At 43.3% G+C, this 19,232-nt stretch overlaps 1 protein-coding gene across 1 annotated transcript in view; it reads left to right on the top strand.

Annotated features, from left to right (window-relative positions):
• Nucleotides 1–1,574: 1,574 nt before the first annotated feature.
• Nucleotides 1,575–19,232, top strand: part of CACUL1 (CDK2 associated cullin domain 1) — a 375,285-nt gene continuing 357,627 nt past the window's right edge. Inside the window, exon 1 of the mRNA XM_078643906.1 lies at nucleotides 1,575–1,912. Coding sequence (XP_078500032.1) covers nucleotides 1,714–1,912 — 199 coding nt within the window. The 5' untranslated portion in view covers nucleotides 1,575–1,713. The remainder of the gene's footprint in view (nucleotides 1,913–19,232) is intronic.

Here is a 19,232-nt window from a genome sequence, read left to right as displayed (position 1 = left end):
CTCCCTTTATCACCCACAGACGAATGGTCTCGTGGAGAGAATGAACAGAGTTGTGGGTGAGTGTGTGAAGTGGGCTGTTAATGGTAAACATGATGTTTATAGCTCACTTGCAAGCATGCTGTGGTTTTACAGAACTACACCTCATTCATCTACCTAAGTTTCTCCATTTGATGTATTAAGGGGAAGAAAGGCTAACACTACGTTTCGTCCAGGATGGATGAGGAAATGGACAGATACTCTGACAAATGTTGAATCTCTCACGGAACAAAAAAAAGGTGTCAAATGTGTTCCTCTTGTTATTGGTGCTTTTGTTCACATTCGGAATTCTGTTCAAAGCAAAAAAGGGAAATGTAAATTTGGTGAACCGGTAAAAGTTATTAGAATCTGTAACAATGCTGTTCAAGTTGAGGGTGGTGGTTGGTGACATTTATCCAAAGTAGTCAAGACTAGGTCTTGTCCAATTCCTATTGTTCCGAGATTGAATAAACAGCAGGATTCCAAAATACATCCCTTTGGACAAAGAAGGATGAGCTCAAGAGCTCATGTTACTCCACATAGGTTTCGTGATTAATATTGTATAGTATTGTATTTATGTAAGTATAGTTTTTTGTTGTATTTTCTTTGTTTTGAAGGAAAGGAGGTATGTTATATTCTATATTCAATGTTACACTGTATTAGTTATCTCCCATGAATGTTACACTGCATTAACTAACTCTCTCTAGGTCACTGCTGTCATCAGGTCCGTGATGTCATTGTATCAGGTTCCACATAGAATGTTATGCTTCAACTGAGATAGCCCACTGACTCTGGACATAGATGTGCCAAGCAGATGATCAGCTGTGTAGTCTGTTATCAAATAAACTACTCTTTATAAACTCTTGCTGTGGAATAGTTTACTACAGCTACTCGCAGCAAAGCGTTTAAACGTCTCAAGGGTAGTAAGCGCTATATAAATACAATTTACAACGTAAGCAGAAGCTGCCCCTTATAATTCCTCGCTACACCTGCTTGGCCTGAACTTGGCTATTTTGCGTATGCTGAGATGAGTGTTTATGACACCGATTTAGCATCCTCAACGTGCAATAAACTGTCGCTCAAACACGTCACACATAAACAGTCTGTAAACTAAGATGGTATGGCAGCGAGCCTGCCGCTGAATGGCACCTCCGCTTATTTACCAACCCTTTGAAATCCTCTGCTGTCCTGTAAACCCTTAATCATTGCTTTAAATGAGCAGGAGCTGCCCGGTACAGGGTACCTGCGCTTGTATAATTTGAAAGTGACATTCAATGACTGTACGTCTGCAATACATTTTATAGGCACTTCTCTGACGGAAACAGATACTCTGAATAGTGAGTGCCTGCATTTCTATATTTCCATTTAAAGCGCAGCCCATACTACTCCCCGGAACCCAACACGTCCCCATTCTGCGACGTTCAACACCTAACTACTTCTTAATTAACTTGCAACACCTGGGTTTTTTTCTGCGAAAAGTCTAGACACGCTGCCATGTGTACACATACGGCGCACAAATAAGATGTAACTTGACGTGCGTGTCACGTGACGCTCCGTCGCGGCCAAGTGGCTTTTCTCTAATGGGAAATAGTCACTACCTTACCGGCCCGTGGGCTTCGTAGAGCGCGGTGGCGGCGCGAGGAGGGGCAGCATGAGCCGCAGGGCGCGCGACCTACGGCCGGGGGGCTGAGAGGCAGCATGGAGGAAGCAAGTATGGACGACGAGACCATGGAGGACCCGAACCACAACAGCTGGGAGCGGCAGGGGCAGCCTTGCGAAGCAGACAGCACCGACCAAGGGGGCGCCAGGTCCGTGCCCGCCAACGGGGAGCCCCCGGGGAGCGGGGCAGCTAAGAGCGGAACTGCCCTCAACATCAGCACCACCGCCAGCAAGTTCCGTGAGTGCTGGGGAAGGGACGGGAGGTCTGGGGTGCAGCAAAGAAGCTGGGGTGGCGGAGAAGGTTGCCTGAAAGGCTGTGAATGTGTGCCTGAGGAGCAAGGTGGGGTACTTGTAAGTGTCTGGATATGAGAGTTCTTGTAGGAATGTGGTGTGCTGGCGGCATGCAGGCGGGTGGATTCATTGTGTTCACCCTCTAACTCTCAAGCCATCTCTTACTGGCAGGGTCACGAAACCACGTCACGGCATCCTGATGGATATATTATGGTTATATGGTGACTGTGGTTTAAAAAACCAAAAACTGGGACAAACAATGGACAGGGAAGTAGGACTGTTTGTTGACAGCAATAGTAGTCATAGTAAAAGGACTTCAACTAAGACTGGTGTAGATGGACTACAGTGTAGTCTAATGCTAAGAAGACAAATCGAATCATACCCTACCAAGTGAACCCGCGGCAGGTGACCTCTTCATCTGCACTTTGCATTTCTTTTTTCTTCTTCTTCGTGTTAAGGATTATAAGTGTAGTTTATATACCTCAGCCTAGCAAGAGACACATTATCGTTAGCCCAAAAAAATAAGAACTGGTCGGAAGTAGTACGAGTCGCAAGGGGCCACTTGACCGCTTTCCATTTCCTGTGTGGCGCTGGCGCATGTCCTCACTCTAAACTGCCCATCCCTTTTATCATCTTTTGTTCTCTGTTCATCAACCTGTATTCAGGTCAGCTCCCACACCCTGAAAGGTTTCTTCCCATATTCTATGACTCATCCCGTGAACCATGATACTCGTCCCCACTCTCCCTCCTCCTGCCTGAGTGTGTCCATTTTAACCCCCCCTTCCACGCCTCGTGTCTTCGCGCAGATAGGCCCCTCTCTCGCCAGAACCTTCATTCTTTTGACTTGGCTTAGATCAAAGTGGCAGGACAGTAGACTTTTTTACGTGGCTAGATACGATTGGCACGTACTATTGATTATATGAGAGTGACTAGCACGCGTGTATCACTGTCTATCTAACATTCAGCCTAGCAAAGTGTAAGGGAAAGGATGGTGTTTGACTGGGAGACTATGTATGTGTACTCCTAGAGGGTTGGGTTAGAGTGGTAGTTGTGTTAGCCCGTCCTAATGTGGGCAGTATAACTAATCAATTACTGTAGCTAAGGGATAGATAAGTATTTCAAGTACTCCTGATAATCCTTGACTTTAAATAAGAGTGTGGTGCTCAAGGTGGTTATATTAAGTGTCTGACATACGTTTACTGCTTTGGTTTAGAATGGATGGCATGTTGGCTGATTCTCTGAGCATTAAAAAACGATAGCCAGGAGTTTCTAGGGCTTGGATCATAGTGGTGGATGAGTGTAAATCTCTGGGATTAACAAACATCCAAAGGGTTTGATTGTGGGAACATTTTGACTCCTACTGTCTCCTACGATTAGAAGTCAGGCGATTTTACAACACAAATTGAGAGTGAGATGACAAGGGAACTCAACTGGTATTACGAGAGCTTGGTTTGGGTTGGTAGATGCATTAGTTACTTCTGTTTCATCTGCATCTCTAAAAGTAGTGAGGTTGCACTACTCGAGGAACAATTCCTTAGGTGTGTACTGTCTTCTAGAAGGATCAACCACCTTTTTATATCAGCGTCCCACACCTGGATATTAGGTCACGAGGAGATGGAGTAATGATTTGTTGTAGGCCAAATTGTTCATAGAAGCTCGTAGATGTCGGTGATGAGGACTGGGCCAGCTAGAGAACACCTGGGATAGTCACCCCAAGATGCTCATAGGCTTCGCTTGTACGACAATAGAGTGGGTTAGGACAGCGTTTTAGCACAGCAATTTCTATTTCTTTTCTCTCGCTCACCCATCCTGCCTGTAGGGGAAAAATAATTTGCTCTAGTCGTCACAGAAGGAAAGCAAACAAGCATTGGCAAAGCCAATAGGTCGCTCTTATGTGAGAACTTTTGGTTTTGCCAATGTCTTTTTGCCATATTGTACAACAGCATTGCTGTGCCACATGGCTACAAATAAAGTTAGAAAATAGCACTATGATGTGGCCAGGGCTTTTTTCCTAACTTCACTTTTAGCCGTGCCCTACATCATGGCTTTCGCATAGGTGAGACTTATTGGCTTTGACAATGCTTGTTATAAATCTGAATAAAAAAATAATATATTACAATGTAGAAGATTAATAATTCATTAAAGTAACAATTTTGTGTTTAGGATCATATAAATGTTTACAATATCTGCAATTGAATCGCGGTATATATTTTTTGTTTAAAATAAATTCAGATTCTATGCATATTTATAACAAGCTGCAGCATTGTGTCCTTATAACGTTCAAAGTCGTACGCAAATTTGTGATATCCAATCAACACATGCCTTGAGAAATTCGACAGAAAACATCTACATTTAAAATAAACAAAAGCATATCAGATGTTATCAAATCAGAATCAGGAATCACAAGACAACGAGGAAGGAAGTGGAGAAACACGCAGGGTCCTCGACTGTCTGAAAGGCTGAGGAGGCACCAGTCCCCAATCAACACAGGGAATGGTACAGCAATTATCTGATCTAAGTTGGTTAGCTATGTACCAACGCTCAGAGTTATGTAGAAATAATTACTGGGCTTGGCAGCTTCACATCCTAATCCGCATTGCTTTTTAGAGATCTATCATTCTTGTCGATCCGAGCTGTTAAAAACCCATGTCCGGGCAAGCAGGGCTTGTGCCGCTGTGAGATTTGGGAGATGTGATGCAGTAAGATTTCCTTGTGCTTCACTAACAGAAGCTGTAAAACAGTGGGTTAATGCTCTTGGGACAAGTATCGTGTCAATATACACCAAGCCGGTATGCAGAGCACTATGAAATAAATGCAAAGAGACGAGAAGTTCTTTCTAAAAATAACCACAAGAACAAGTGACTGCACAAAAAGGAATGGAGCAAGAGGGGTGACCGTATCAAGCAATGGAGATGGATGTAGAAAATAAAGTCACTTATCTCTCTGTGCCTAAAAAATAAATCTGTCATCTGCATGATGCGCTATTTAAGGGTTATGTTAATTACAGCCTCATAAATGGAGCATAGAAGGGGCACCAGTGGGCTTCTTGCAGAGACTAATCTGGATTCCTCTTTCCTATAAACACTCACTTTGAAGACAAAGTTTGACATATGAGCCCTGTCATTGAATGCATAGCAAATGTGATGATATAGCAAGATTTACAGGCCTGTTTACAGAAAGGGAGCTTTCGGAAGAATACTGAAATATGGTTTTGGCATCGGAGGGAGAAAGTGAACCTTTAGAGCCTAAACCAGCAAATTGGAAGCAAGAAAACGTTTGTTGCAAATTACAAAGCCAATGGCAAGCAGCGGGAAGAAGGCATTCCCAGGTCATCTTTCTGAAACTCCCCAAGATGTCTTTTGCATACCACACAGCTGCGCGGTCTGGTAGGCTGAGAACTAAAAAAGTAGAGGGTCTCTTACCCTTGAAGGTAAGAGGCAGTTTGACAAGGGAGACAGACTGTGTATTTATGCACAGGCACTACATGAATGACAGTTGCACACATGCATTGAACAGATGGCACAAGAGTCTTGCACAGTGCGAAAGTACAGTGTCTTGCACAGGGAGAGGACAAGACGGCACATAGTCTTTCGTAGTGCGGCCCGAAGTTTTATAGAAGGATGAAAGAAACATGTTGAGGCCAGAAAAATGGTACCATACCACTGGAGAAAGAAAGCAATACGCATGGAGTGAAGAGCAGGGTTTTTGTCAAGATTGGCAGCATGCTTAAATTTGGCGCTGGGCGCAGGCTCACACAAAAGCAGCAATCCGGGATGAAAACAAAAGTGAGGTTGTCTGGGTTTCCATAGAACTTCCAAAATATGGAATAAAGAAATAAATGTATACAGTCAAAGGGGAATACAAGGCATGCAAGGAGCAGAGAGCGATTATGGTTAAATAGTTCTGAACAGGGTGGGTGTAGGTAGTCTGGCTCCTGGACGTAACATTTTCTGTGAAGCTCTGGCTCTGCTCCTGCTGTGGTGCTGAGAACGCCGGCCTAGGGATGCAGTATGTTGTAGGGCTCGGACCCTATGAGTGAGAGAAATCTCAGGAGAATTAAATAGTGCTGTCCCTTGCCCCGTCTGCCATTCCAGCCCCTAAAATACAGAGGGGCAGTTCTCTCTCACTCTGTCACCAAAAAGACTGTCAAGATGGCATTGAAACTCTTGGTCCAGCACCTACACTCTCAGTACCATATCGAGAGAGGATTAACTTACTGGATGAGCTTTTAAAGAGAGCCCGCCTGCAAGAGCGTGCCCTGTGAGGGAAGTGAGAGTCTCTGTACAACCGGTGCTGGAGATACGTACAGACATGCAGGATAACGGCTCACTGCGTTGACACAGCATGCCTGGGTTCATCAGGGAGAGGTGGTTAGAGAGGCAAAAAACCTTGTAGGGCCCTGAGGGTTCCCGTCTAGTGAGTGGCAGCAGTGAACTGCCAGAAACCCTACTTTGCTGAATAAGTGAGACCGCCTTAATCTACCACAGGTCCTCTTTACATCAGGAACCTCTTCTTTCTATGCTGCCAAAAGATATAAGAACAACATTTTCCAAAAACAAAGGATACTCTTGTTGCTCGCTTCCAAACCATGAAGACTGAGCAAAAAGTAAACCCGAAGGCCTTGTGTGTCTGTCTTGACTCCAGGGGAGATGGTGTCCATGACCTGCTTAACCGCATGCGCGCTGCGGCAATTTTCGCGCTACGCGGCTTTTCTCTAAAAGCCGCGTTACATGACGAGCTCAGCTCGTCATCAGCGTGCGAGCGGCGCAACTGATGATGAGCTGAGCTCGTCATCAGCGCCGAAGGGGTTAAAGACCTGAAGTTTACTTTGAAAAGTATTGATTACAAAGTCATGGCGATTGAAGGTAGTATGCAAGAACTAAGCAGGAGAGTGGGCGCCAAGAAGGGCGACCTGGGAAAATAGAGCAAGATATAGGGAAACTGCAGAAAACCGTCAGTAAACAGATGGGGGACACCGAGAGTCAGGAGACCTTCATGAAAAACACAATTTCTGCCATGATCCGGCGTTTAGAAAAGTGGACATTCTGGGAATATTTGGTTTCCCTTAAATTGAATAATGGGGAAACCATCAGAAGTAATTACCAGTTTCTGCAAACAAAATATGGGGAGGAATTTGGGCCCAGCACCTGAGGAAGTCCACCTGGCGATACTTTTGCTAGCAGGAGGACCCAAATGGTAACTTTTTAGACACTATGGCAGTATTGGTTGAACTGGGAACTCCACTCCAGAGAGATGAGGTCACTTGTGGCATCCAACCACAGAGGGCTTTTCTATAAGTGTAGCAAGGTGCTCATTCCCCCACATTTAAGCAGTACCTCACAACGTAATAAGTCGGAAATATAAATAGTAAGGAAAGACCTCTTGGCATTGTTGTTACATCACAGGACTTCGGGTGCAAAATGTTTGGGAAAATGTTGCCTTCTTGAACCCAAGTGCCAGAGACTTTGTGGAGAGTAAAATGTGGAATGCCTAGCACAAACAGCAGGTGGGAGGAGTAGAGAACACCTGAAAGAGAACTGTGGATGGCTGTTGGGACAGTCCGCCGGCATCATGGGAAAACAGTTGAACTAATGTGTTGTATAGAAATTGATATTTGCAATTCTGTTTATTGCCTCTTTCCTCCTCCTTTTTTTCCTGAGAGGTCAGAAGGATTTGTGTGGTAATGATCTGTGCTATGTCAGATTGATGTGTAAGGTTGTCAACCTAGATGTGCTATTTACTGGTTAGATGTTGGCTCTAACTGAGCAATGAAGCAATGCTACCTTAAGCATCTTATCCATATGTTAAATGAAAAAGAGTTAAACCTAAATAGTTCTAAACCAGGGGCCTTTTCTGTAGTGAGAGCTGTTTGTTAATCACAAGTCTTTCAGAGCTACTAATATTATTAGTGTTGTAATAGTGACCACATCACACAAAATAACATCATGGGCCATGCCTTTCATGACTATAAGTAGTGATAACCTCCATCCATCAGGCAGGGTTACCAGCATTATTGTAAAAAATATTTTTTCAATAAGTAATGCATAGTAACCATAGCATAACGCCCCTGGAACCAAGGTAACAGTAAGTCTCCTATATGCTACCTGTTTTATAACTCAAATATTACCTTTAAATATAACATTACGTGTGGATTTGTAAAGCACCTGTGCACCCTAAAGGGTGTATTTTCACTGAAATAACATGTTAATTGTTAACCAACACCATGATTGGAATGGTTGTATTCAAAATTCAGCTGGAAATCCAACAATGCATACATTTTAATCTTGATTACACACTTTTCAATTTTTGTACATATATAGTAACTCAACCAAGCAAAAGCTTCCAATTTAATAAGCTGGGTTGCATACTGGGGAGCTACTACTACCTCACAAGCTACTCGTTGGAGAAGCCTCTTCCACTTCTTTCAATTGAAGTTCTCTCCAGATTCCCACTGTATATAGTTCAGAAAGTGCCCTGTTTAGAGATTGTGCCACATGAATTTTAAAGTTTATCAGATGGCTCTCTATCTCTCATTCCATTCATTATGCAATTTAGGTCATTTGCCATATTATCGTAAAGCCTATAAAATGTGTGATTTCTTGTCTGATTTATGTGTAGAATGTTGAATCTTCCTTGGTTGTGTGTGTCTCTTTCTCTTGTTGCAACGGTTACTTTTCCCATCAGCAAATATTATTATTATTATTATTATTATTATTATTTATTGGGGGTGAAGTAGGGGGCAGTGTCATACGACTCTGTAGGTTCTCTGCTCTTCTATTTTTCTGCAGTGTGCCCCTTCAAGTGCAGTCTGCTGTCAGTCCTGCCGATGCAGGCCTATGCTGTTCCACCAGGCCTATGCTGTTCCACCGGGCCTGAGCTCTTTTACTGGGCCCGCAGAAGAGGAGTGCTGCTCCTGCCATTCGTACTGCTGCCTGTGTCTGCCTCAGAGTATTACCCAGTTGAAAGTGGTCTGTAGCCACCTCTTTATCTATGGTCCGAGGTTACCACGGCTGCTCTACAGATCTTGCATTCATTTGCATATAGTGCTTAGATGAGATTCCACTTTTTCTAGGTTGGGGCTTGGACAGCATAGCTGTCAAACAGAGCTGTTGCTAATCATATAAATAGAGTGGGCTTTGGGTCCACCATTTCAGCCGCTGGCTTTCCTCCACCAGCCTCTTTTATCTATTGGCGTGAGGCTTAAGCAGACTGGTCTTAGCTTAACCAGGTGGAGTTTTTTAGCTTTCTTAATACGGTTAGCTGTTTGGGTGAATCCTTCCACCTCCACTTGAGTGCTTGTATTGAACTTCAGAAGGCGCTGCCTTACAACTATATCCCTCCTTGTCTGCTCCTGCTGACACCTCCATCTGTGGCTTGCTGTCAGACATGCCGACTCATTCTTTGCCAACTTATGTAATATGATATCAAATCTATTCTCCGTGTCCTGGCAAAGTGGCTATACACATGGTGGGATCTTTAAATGTGAGAAGGAAGCTCCTTTAGGTTTATCCTGTTTCTGTGTATCGGATGCAGTTGTAAGTACAAGAACAAGTACTTCCAAAGAAGCACAATGGTTAAGCTTGAAATTGGTCCAGATAGTTTATTCTCGTGGTATGATCCACCGTTCCATGAAAAGGATGTAAAAGAATAGCGCAAGAGGAAGGTTTTAAAAATATCCTTGGGAAGACCGATATTGTATGTTTGCAGGAGACTTCGCTGTGCGACGAAACCCCAGCTACCGAAGGCTTTACTTATCATGTAAGGTCTGCAAAAAAGAATCAAGTAGGTAGGCCATCGGGCGGCCAGATGACTCTGGTGTCAACTAGGATAGTGAAAGATATACAACCCCTTCAACTCAAATGTAACTGGGCATTAGGCAGTAGAGTGTTGACATTAAATAATAACGCAGGTGGCGGAGGGTTATGCATCATAAATGTGTACATACAGAAAGGGAAAACAAACAAGTACAAAGTGGAGTTGGATCGTCTAAAGAAGGATTTGGAGGGATTATATGATGTGTATCCTAAAGATGTGCTTTTAATATTGGGTGATTTCAACCATAGATTAAACCCCCAAAAAATTGACTCATGGCAGAGTGATGTGCTAAGAGCCTATAATATAGAGTTTGTGAAGTTCTCCAATAGAGACATCTCCACCAAAGACGTGAAGCTCGGGCAGCTGCTGGGAGCTATGGGCCTGATCTGTGCTAATGGAAGGAAAGAAACGGATCGGCCCGCCAAACGTACCTTTAAAATAGGGCAGCAAATGTGCCCCATAGATTATGTATTTATTCAGGCATGGTGCTTCCATTTAATAAAACACTTTGAAGTACTTGGGGTAGAGGGTAGCGACCATTTCCCACTGCTGATGGAATTACAGGAAAACAGGGACCCGCCGAGACAGAGAGTGCTACAAATAGTTGTTGAATACCCAAAGCGGCTTACAACCCGGATTAGTGAGGACTATCTAAAGAAACTGAGAGCTCTCCAGTTATTAGTTGGGCTAGAATTCCCCCTGCCAGGGGAGGCTCCACCCTGGTATGAGGATATAATAAGGCAACTGGTAGAATGCCTCAGGATAAAAATCAAACTGGGAAATCATGGGCTAAAAAGCAAAGCTAGTGTATCTTCAATCAACAATCCTTGGTATGATGATGAATGCCGGAAAGTAAAGGCCGCTATTAGGAATCATGAAAGATGCCTTAGGCGTAGTTAATACGATATATCATCTCTAGAACTTAAGAAATTAAGGATAAAATATAAGGCAACTATTAGAGAAAAAAAAGTTCATTTAAGAATGAATGTTGGGTGAACTTACTCGAGGCTATTGAAGAAAAAAATGTGAAAGGATTTTGGAAATTGATAAAGGAATGCATAGGGGAAGTTGTGATATCCGTGCAGTGCTCCGTTCCAGAGGATAAGTGGGTATCCTACCTTGAGGAAATATATGGCAATTGGCCGAGTAAAGGGGGAAACAATATTGACGAGCTGGCCTGAAGTCAGGGAAGAAATATTAACACATTTCTCCCCCGGCTATATATTAGGGGCGTAATAGCAGGACTTAACTTAACCCGTGCTGCCGGCCCAGACAACCTATCAGCAATTATTATAAAAACTAATCCTGATTGGTGGGCGGAGTTTTTTTCAAATACGTTTCAGGGGATACTAAAGACAGGTACGATGCCAGAAAGCTGGAAAGGGGCTATTGTTAGACCGTTACATAAAAAAGGTGATGTAAACTCCCTAAAAATGACCGCCTAATAAACCTCTTGGACATTGGGGAAAAGGTATTTTCCAAAGTAATCCTAGGCCTGCTAAAAGACTGGGCAGAGGATAATCAGATAGTACCCCCAGAACAGGGTGGGTTCAAAGGAGGCCATTCAACGGCGGACCACTGCTTTGCTCTCTGGGCCATCGCGCGGAATTAGATAGATCAGAGGGGCAGTTTATTCTGCTGCTTTGTGGACTTTTGCGCGGCATTTGATCTTGTAAGTAGGGAGCAGCTATGATCAACCCTGGTAGGTTACAATTTACATGGTGACCTATTGGCCTTATAAAAGCCTTACATACTGAAAACTGGGACCAGATAATCTTGGATGAGGAGGGTGGACTGTCTGGGAGGATCCAGATTGGTAATGGCTTGAGGCAGGGGTGCGTACTTGCCCCTCTGCTTTTTTTCCCTGTTTCTGACCCACCAGCAAAACTAAGAGAGGTAAAAGGGGCTAGTCCAAAATTAGGAGGTAATCATATTGCCTGCTTACTATATGCTGACGATTTGGTGATTATGGACCAGACGGAGATAGGTCTCTAGAGGAAATTAAACATGTTCAAGGAATATTGCCTAAACAAAAAATTAATAGTGAACATGGAAAAGACCAAAATGTTATGCTTCGGAGGGGTAAAACTAAGTTTCCTTGGTGTCTGGGCACAAAATTACTCGGGAGGTTGAATGAATACAGATACCTAGGAATCTGGTTTACGAGTAACCTGAAATGGTATACCCATCTGGAAGCTTTAAACATGAGGGCATCAACCTCTGTGAAAGGTCTAAAAAGATTTAATAGTGTTTATGGAGAAAACTCAGATAGGCTGGTCATAACGGCATATCTAGCAATGGTCCCTCCCCAATTCCTGTATGGGCCAGAAGTGCTTTATTTAAGCGGGAAAAAGGATTGGGATAAAGAGGAGGGAAATACCCTGAAATGTTTGTTCTCTCTGCCAAAATCCTCTATGCTACAAGCTGCAAGACTTGAGCTGGGAATTAGCTCTTGGGCGGTAACTGCCTGCCTGGCTCTAATACGCTTTTGGCAGCGTCTAGGGACTGGAGAGCGCCTAAAAATTTCCCAGTGGTGTAAAAGCGAAATTGCCACTAGTGAATTGTCCTGGGCTAAAGAAACAAGAGCCTCATTACGGGAAGCATATGGAGTGTTGGGTTTAAAATTATGCCCGCAACTGGGACATCCCAGTATAGATAAGAAAGAACTAAGGACACTGGGAGCTCAGACTTCCCGCACATATGATAGAGGGTACCTCTCGCGGAAAATCCCGGTGTCCCATATGAACTTTGCTTGGGAAACCGACCAACAGTATCCCTATCTAGATAGGCTGCCAGGCTACCACTTAAGACGTGAGGTACTAAAAGTGTGAATGGGGATAAACCCTTGCTACGTGAATAATGAGGTCAAAAATTTTATGTTGAATAGTAATGGTACCTGCACCTGCGTGTTAGGTTCTCCCTGCGATATTATACATATTTTATTAGATTGTATGAAGATTTTAGATTTACGTAAAGAGTTTTTATGCCCGATATTTAAAAAATACAGGATTAGGAATAGGATGCAAGCTGCTAACCTTTTAGTGGAAATGACGAACCTAGATATAGCTTGTGCTATGGGGAAATTTATGAGTAAAGTTAAGGTGTTCCTCAAGTGTACAGAGTAAATATCGTATGCTATTCACTTGCGGTAGGACGTGATTGTGCCTGTAAAGGTTAATGGTACTGTATGGAATCTCTTGGAAGGATTTAATGCATATGAATGAATTGCCAACCTAATCAATTGTAGGTGGACATTTTGTATTTTTTTTTATAAAGGAAATGTTTTATTCTATGTGTAATGTACATCTGCTTTGTTTTTAAGATGACCTTGCCTACGTTTTTATTTAGTAATTTTATGTACAGGGTATACTTTTAAGGTTGTAATTAACCAAATAAAGTTTTCTTACTGACAAAAGGATATGGTTTTGCAGAATGGGTTGTTTGCTGACGCAAAAACCCAAAGGGGTTGAGGACGAATTAGGTTGTGTCACTACTTTTAACTCTATCCAATTTCATATCGAAATGCATTAAGAATAACAGGAATGTGTTAGTTTTGCTGGAGCTTACAATCAACTTACAGACGTTCACCTTTCCAAAATATCATTTTTTGAAGGATCACCTTTTCATGGCTATCTTGCCTTCCACGGTAACTATACATTTCAGTGCTGGTGGGTCACTTTAAGTGTGGTAATTGCAGCACATGTGATTCTATTGTTGAGTTTATATACTCCAACAATAAAATTCCACTTAACTATTTTTCTTATAGCAATTCCCAAAATGTTGTTATATCCTAGGCAATATTTTGTATGCCTTATGATTACTTTAGGAACCCTTTCTATAGCATTCTGGCACTGCAATTATTCCTGCCACGTAGGTCCACAATTGGCATTTGTTGTTATGCCCAGTAATTTCAGCAGGATTCTTCCATTTTATGTTCCCCTTCTTTGGCAGTGTCTTTATACGTCCAATGTTTTGGACTGCATCTTCCTACCTGAAATTGTGAATGCCCCACCAACTTGGTACTATCTTTGGTGGCTACAGCTACATACAGAGACCTTGTACTCTGTTGATTTCATTCCCTGCCCTCCTCCCTTCACCTACCTACTTTTTTCTGCTAGTTGTTTATTTGGCTAATTTATGCCTTTTCAAAAAGCCGGCCCATAATTTATTATCTATAAACAACAGGAATCCTACCAGAGGAAATGCTACCCAAGAAAAGTCCGGGAGCACTCAAGGTTATGTAAAATACCCCTCACACACCAAAAGGCCCCTTGGTGTCATGCTTCATCATCGGGATCTTTCTGGACCTCAATATCTACTCTCAAGGTGGTAAATTAAAAAGTACCACCCACTTCAAACCCACGGCGAGGAACTGTCTGTTAAGATACGACAGTTTTCACCCCAGACACCTAAGAGAGAATTTGCCATATGGACAATTTTTACGATTGAGGCGTAACTGCACCGAACTGATTGAGTATAAATCACAGGCTTGTGACCTCAAAGAAAAATTGTTACAAAGACAGTACCCAGAGAAAACCATCAATAGAGCAATGAAAAGAGCAACGAACAATCACAGAGAGGCTCTTCTTGAAGATCGAGTACGTGAGCCGGGTGACAACAAAAGACCAATTTGTGTCACTACTTACACTACTGTGTCTAACGAAGTGTCCAAAATTATAAATAAACATTGGTCTATTCTTAACTGTGGTACACTCAACCTGGAGAAACCCATGTATGCCCACCGCCGTGGACGCAATTTGAAAGACATTTTGGTCCATACCAGACCGAAAACTGACTTTGATACCAGGACACAACCTGATGGAATTCAAGGTCATTTTCCCCGCGGAAATTGTAGCAGCTGCCACTTGACAAAAAAGAGCAAAAACCTAACATTCAGGAATGGCACCACCTGGGAACAACGACGCCTTACGAATTGCAACACTAAGAATGTGGTCTATATAATAACTTGCCCCTGTGGTTTGGAATATGTGGGGATGACCACCAGAGCTGTAAAAACAAGATTAAATGAACATAAAAGCAATGTAAGGTGCAAAAAGAGCACCACAAAGATGGCTACACACTACCTCGAAAAACAACACTGTGTCAATGATCTAAACTGGACAATCATTGAATCATTGCCATCCGAAAAAGGTCTTTTTCAAAAGGAACAAAGATGGGTGTTCCGTCTGGGTACCCATATACAAGGACTCAATGATGATGTCCCTTGGTCACAACTGTCCACGTAACTGATGCACTACTCACTTGATGGAGATATACCCATTGAAGAAAGGGATAAATGCACCAAGTTTTAGAAGTACTTGAATATGCCCATTTACAAACTTTTTCACTCTCAGCAGAGACTGATGTACAAATGGTGATTGCAGCCTATAAACGTTTACTATACTGTTTTCAAGCATACCAAGTTCACAAGTGCTTTATAAGACCGCCTAAGCCCCATTTCACAATGTGGAATAATGTAGAATATGGCCCATAACATCTGTCACACCCGTTCCTAGCATTCCTAATTCCCCTCGAAAATCGACAAACATCTACCGGAACCGCGCACGCGCGGTCGTCCAGTGTCTCCTCTACGCGCATGCGCGTACTCCACACTAAGCCACGCGCTTGCGCGAGGCTGGGACACTTTGGCCAGTGGCGCTCGCTCTGATAGGTGCGTCCCTGCAACCTCCGAACAAACCAATCAATCTTGGGCATTACAATCAGCCCCCATACGGCAATCAATCCGGCGGAAAGCTCATATTTAGGCACCACACCAAATCCGGTAATTAGTGTCTTGGCTAATTAATCAATTCCACCTGGTATATATACCTCGAGTCGAAGGCTCTGAAAATCATACGAGCGGAGCAGCGCGAGGGGTAAGAAGGTGGCAATTTCGTCCCTACTTTGTGAGTATTTCAACAGAGCTAACAAGACTTCACTTCCATATCAAGTAAGAACTAACAACTAAATCTCGTCCCTATTACTTTTATTTTCTCCACTCAGATTGCACAAAGTAGCAATCAACCCCCAGACGTTTCTATGAGCTCATGAAACAACCAACTCTTTTCTATTGAGTATGACCTACATTTTCTTTGGTACCTTATGTGTTCTCTATGTTGTGTGTTTTGTGAGTTATTTCCTTTACAGGGTAACTGTTTTATAAGGTTGTTCCAGGTGACTGCACCTGTAGAACCTCCCAGACTCTGGGTAACCTTCTTTTTCTTTTTCAGGTCATGCAATTGCATGTATCCTGAGCCAAATTCCACTGTAGGCACATTATAGCCTATATACCACTTGTAAAAAATTTTTGTCACTTTTATTTAGCTAACCATATTTTTAAAGTTACAAATAGTAAAACGTGAGTAAGGTGGGGAAGTTGTGCTCCCGTCCTGAAGAAGGGGCGCCAGCCCCGAAACATGTCGACGCACACATGAGGTGCTGTTGATTATTACGACAGAATCACCTCGCACATCACTTCTTTTAACAGTGCCAGCTCGAGGTTCTGAATAAAAAAAAATTTCACCTACAAGCCAGGTACTTTTTAACTCTTCACTACTCACCATCACTCACATTATCACTCACTTGCACCACACACACCACACATAGTCATTTGACAAGTGCTCCCGCGTAGTCGTCGGTCGCAGCACGCCGCATCCCGTTAGAGGGGTGCGAAGACCCCGATGATGAAGCATGACACCAAGGGGCCTTTTGGTGTGTGAGGGGTATTTTACATAACCTTGAGTGCTCCCATACTTTTATTGGGTAGCATTTCCTCTGGTAGGATTCCTGTTGTTTATACATATTATCTTGTGGAGTAAGGATCCTACTCCTACTACTCTACCTCCCTTCCTTGTTGATTTGCATAATTTATTATCTTCATCTGGCATGGCTATAGTGCCTTTCCTGAGCCAAATTGAAAGTGCTGAATGACTGTATCAGCAGACGACATAGGTGGCACCATCCAGTCTTTCTGCTAACCCTTCAGGCATAACTTGGTAGCTACTTGATCTCCTTCAAACTTCTTAATTGTTCCTTCTTTAAATTGGCAGGTTCAGTTTGCCCATGAAAGTATGCAATTTTGGTATGCTTGCCTAATCACGAATGTCCACTTGTTTCCTACTTGAATTGTGTTGCTTTTGTCCTTCTTTTTAATCAGCTACCGGTTCTTCCACTCTGTCTTACCAGTAAGTCATTCCGTTACGGTTACCTATTCTGATTCATCCTTTCACTTGCTTTCTTGTACTCCACCTTTTTACATCTTTTTTATTATTGGGCTCCAACTTACATTTTTAGTCCAGCTAATGACCATCTTATTACAGTTGTGGAAACTGACTTGTTGTGTGTCCCAAACACAAATATAATTCAGTCTTTTTTGATTAAGGATTTATTTGATACAAATCAAACTATTGGATGTTTGATTTGATGGGTCCTTTTTCCTTCCACACTTATTCACTCATTAACATTTTGTGTTTCTCATATAGCACCAAGCACAAATGTGGACACTAATCGTTTAGTTGATTTTCTATTCATTTTCGATAAAATAGATTGTTCTTCCTGGCACTTGTTCTTCCTGGCACTCTGTTTTGTTCATTCTACAGTAGGTACCTTGCTGCTTTGTAAGAGTATCTCAAGTTTCTTTGAACTAACAGTATTTTTTTCTTTAAAACGATATGGCTTTTTCAGCGCACCTATATGAATTGGACCCCCCTGTTGAACTGCTGTGGCCAGTCTGGGCTTCGACATGGCAAGGATCACCAGCATGCCTCCTACCACTGACCCAAACTTCGATAATCCTCTCTCTCTCCCACCTGACCTTTATGTACTATTGATCCCTGACCAGCCTCGATCATGTACGCCAGCACTCTTGCCTCTGTGCCCGAGGAACGACACATGATGCTGTGATGAAAGTGATACATTATGTTTAGATTGCAAACACTATAAGTTTGGATACAAAATAGATCTAGCTCCCATATCTGCTACACCTAGCAAACCTACCTGTCCTCCACCCGTGGGATAAAACAATAGTAAGTCTGGAAGGTTCGGACAAGCCTACGTGTCCTGATGAATGCCCATTCGCTCATTAAACATAGTTTTGATTTCAACAAATTCTTGAACAATTGCTCACCTGATAGTATTCATTGCAGACACATCGGTGGATCAGACATGTGGCCCGACTTGTCAGTCGCATTACCTGAGGGATTAACCTCCTTTAGATTCGATCACACAGAAAAACGCGGGGGTGGGATTGTGGTCATTTTATGTAACCACTTAAAAAATCTCCTCTGAGGAAGTGTGAGACAGTGCATCTTTTGACATGGTTAGCCCCCACTTTTTGCCTGGAAAGTGATGCGATTTTGCATGAAAGTGTACAGGGTACCTGCCAACCAGGTCCTCTGTGCCAGAGCTCCTTCCCTAAAACTGCACCACTATTGGCACTTAAGACCCCCCTGTAAGTCCCTAGTAAATGGTACAGTGGTACCTAGGGCATTGGGACTGAAGAGTGTCCCCTAGTGACCCATCAGCAAGGCCATGAAAACTGCAACTACAGCCTTCATGTCTTGGTGCAGAGAAAAACCGTAACATCGACATAGCCCACTGCCTGTGTGCTATGCCAAGAAACACTGCCTAAGGTATAGGTAAGTCATGCTTCTAGCAGGTCTTACAAGCCTTAAGGCAGGGTGTGAGAATTTCTACATGAGTAGATATGGCTGTACAATATTTAACTGTATTCTTAATATTGTAAATGCCAGTGAAGCCATAGAGTGTACATGGGCTGGAAACTTGACCACTCTAGTTCCTGAGCACCATGATGGCTTTACTGAACTCAGGAGTGTTTGCTACTAAATACCTCCTCGCAATAATCCCACACTGATGCCAATGAGAGGTTTATTGGAACATGTACCCAGAGGGCACCTCAGAGGTGCCTTCCAAGCCATGCGTGGTCTCTGACTGGCTTCAGGCAGCCTTCCACCACCAGGCATGTTTCTGGACCTGGGTCGAAAGCCCCTCCTCCCTGAGGCCAGAAACAAAACACTTCCTGGGCAGAGGTGTTGCACCGTCTCCCCCAGGATGAGCACCGTGCTCGAGAGGGAAGCTTCCGCCACCTTTGTAATGCAACCCCAGCCTCTGCTGCTAGCAGCAGACTGCAGCCCCCAGTTCACACCCCTACTTTTGGCAGGAGAACTGGTGGGAAAACGTATTAAGAGTAGTAGGTGTGCCCTCCTTCGCCAACTCCACCTCTCAGGTGCGGGAGGTGAAGTGAAGCACATTTTTCAGTGCCCACTATCTTGAAAATGGCGTGACTCATCCAATCAGGGTTAGAGCTATGCCACTCTCCCACAGGAGGGTGGAATAATAGGTGTAGACACCCCAGGTAAGAGACCCATTGGTCTGCTTGCCTTTGACCGAGATCAAGAACTCCAGCGGACCTGTCTGGAAGAAACCAACTTTAA

This window comes from Lissotriton helveticus, chromosome 5_1, assembly GCF_964261635.1.
Source record: "Lissotriton helveticus chromosome 5_1, aLisHel1.1, whole genome shotgun sequence".
In the NCBI taxonomy this organism is placed as follows: domain Eukaryota; kingdom Metazoa; phylum Chordata; class Amphibia; order Caudata; family Salamandridae; genus Lissotriton; species Lissotriton helveticus.
The sequence above is the reverse complement of the archived record's forward strand: the minus strand, read 5'-3'. Positions and strand labels throughout refer to the sequence as shown.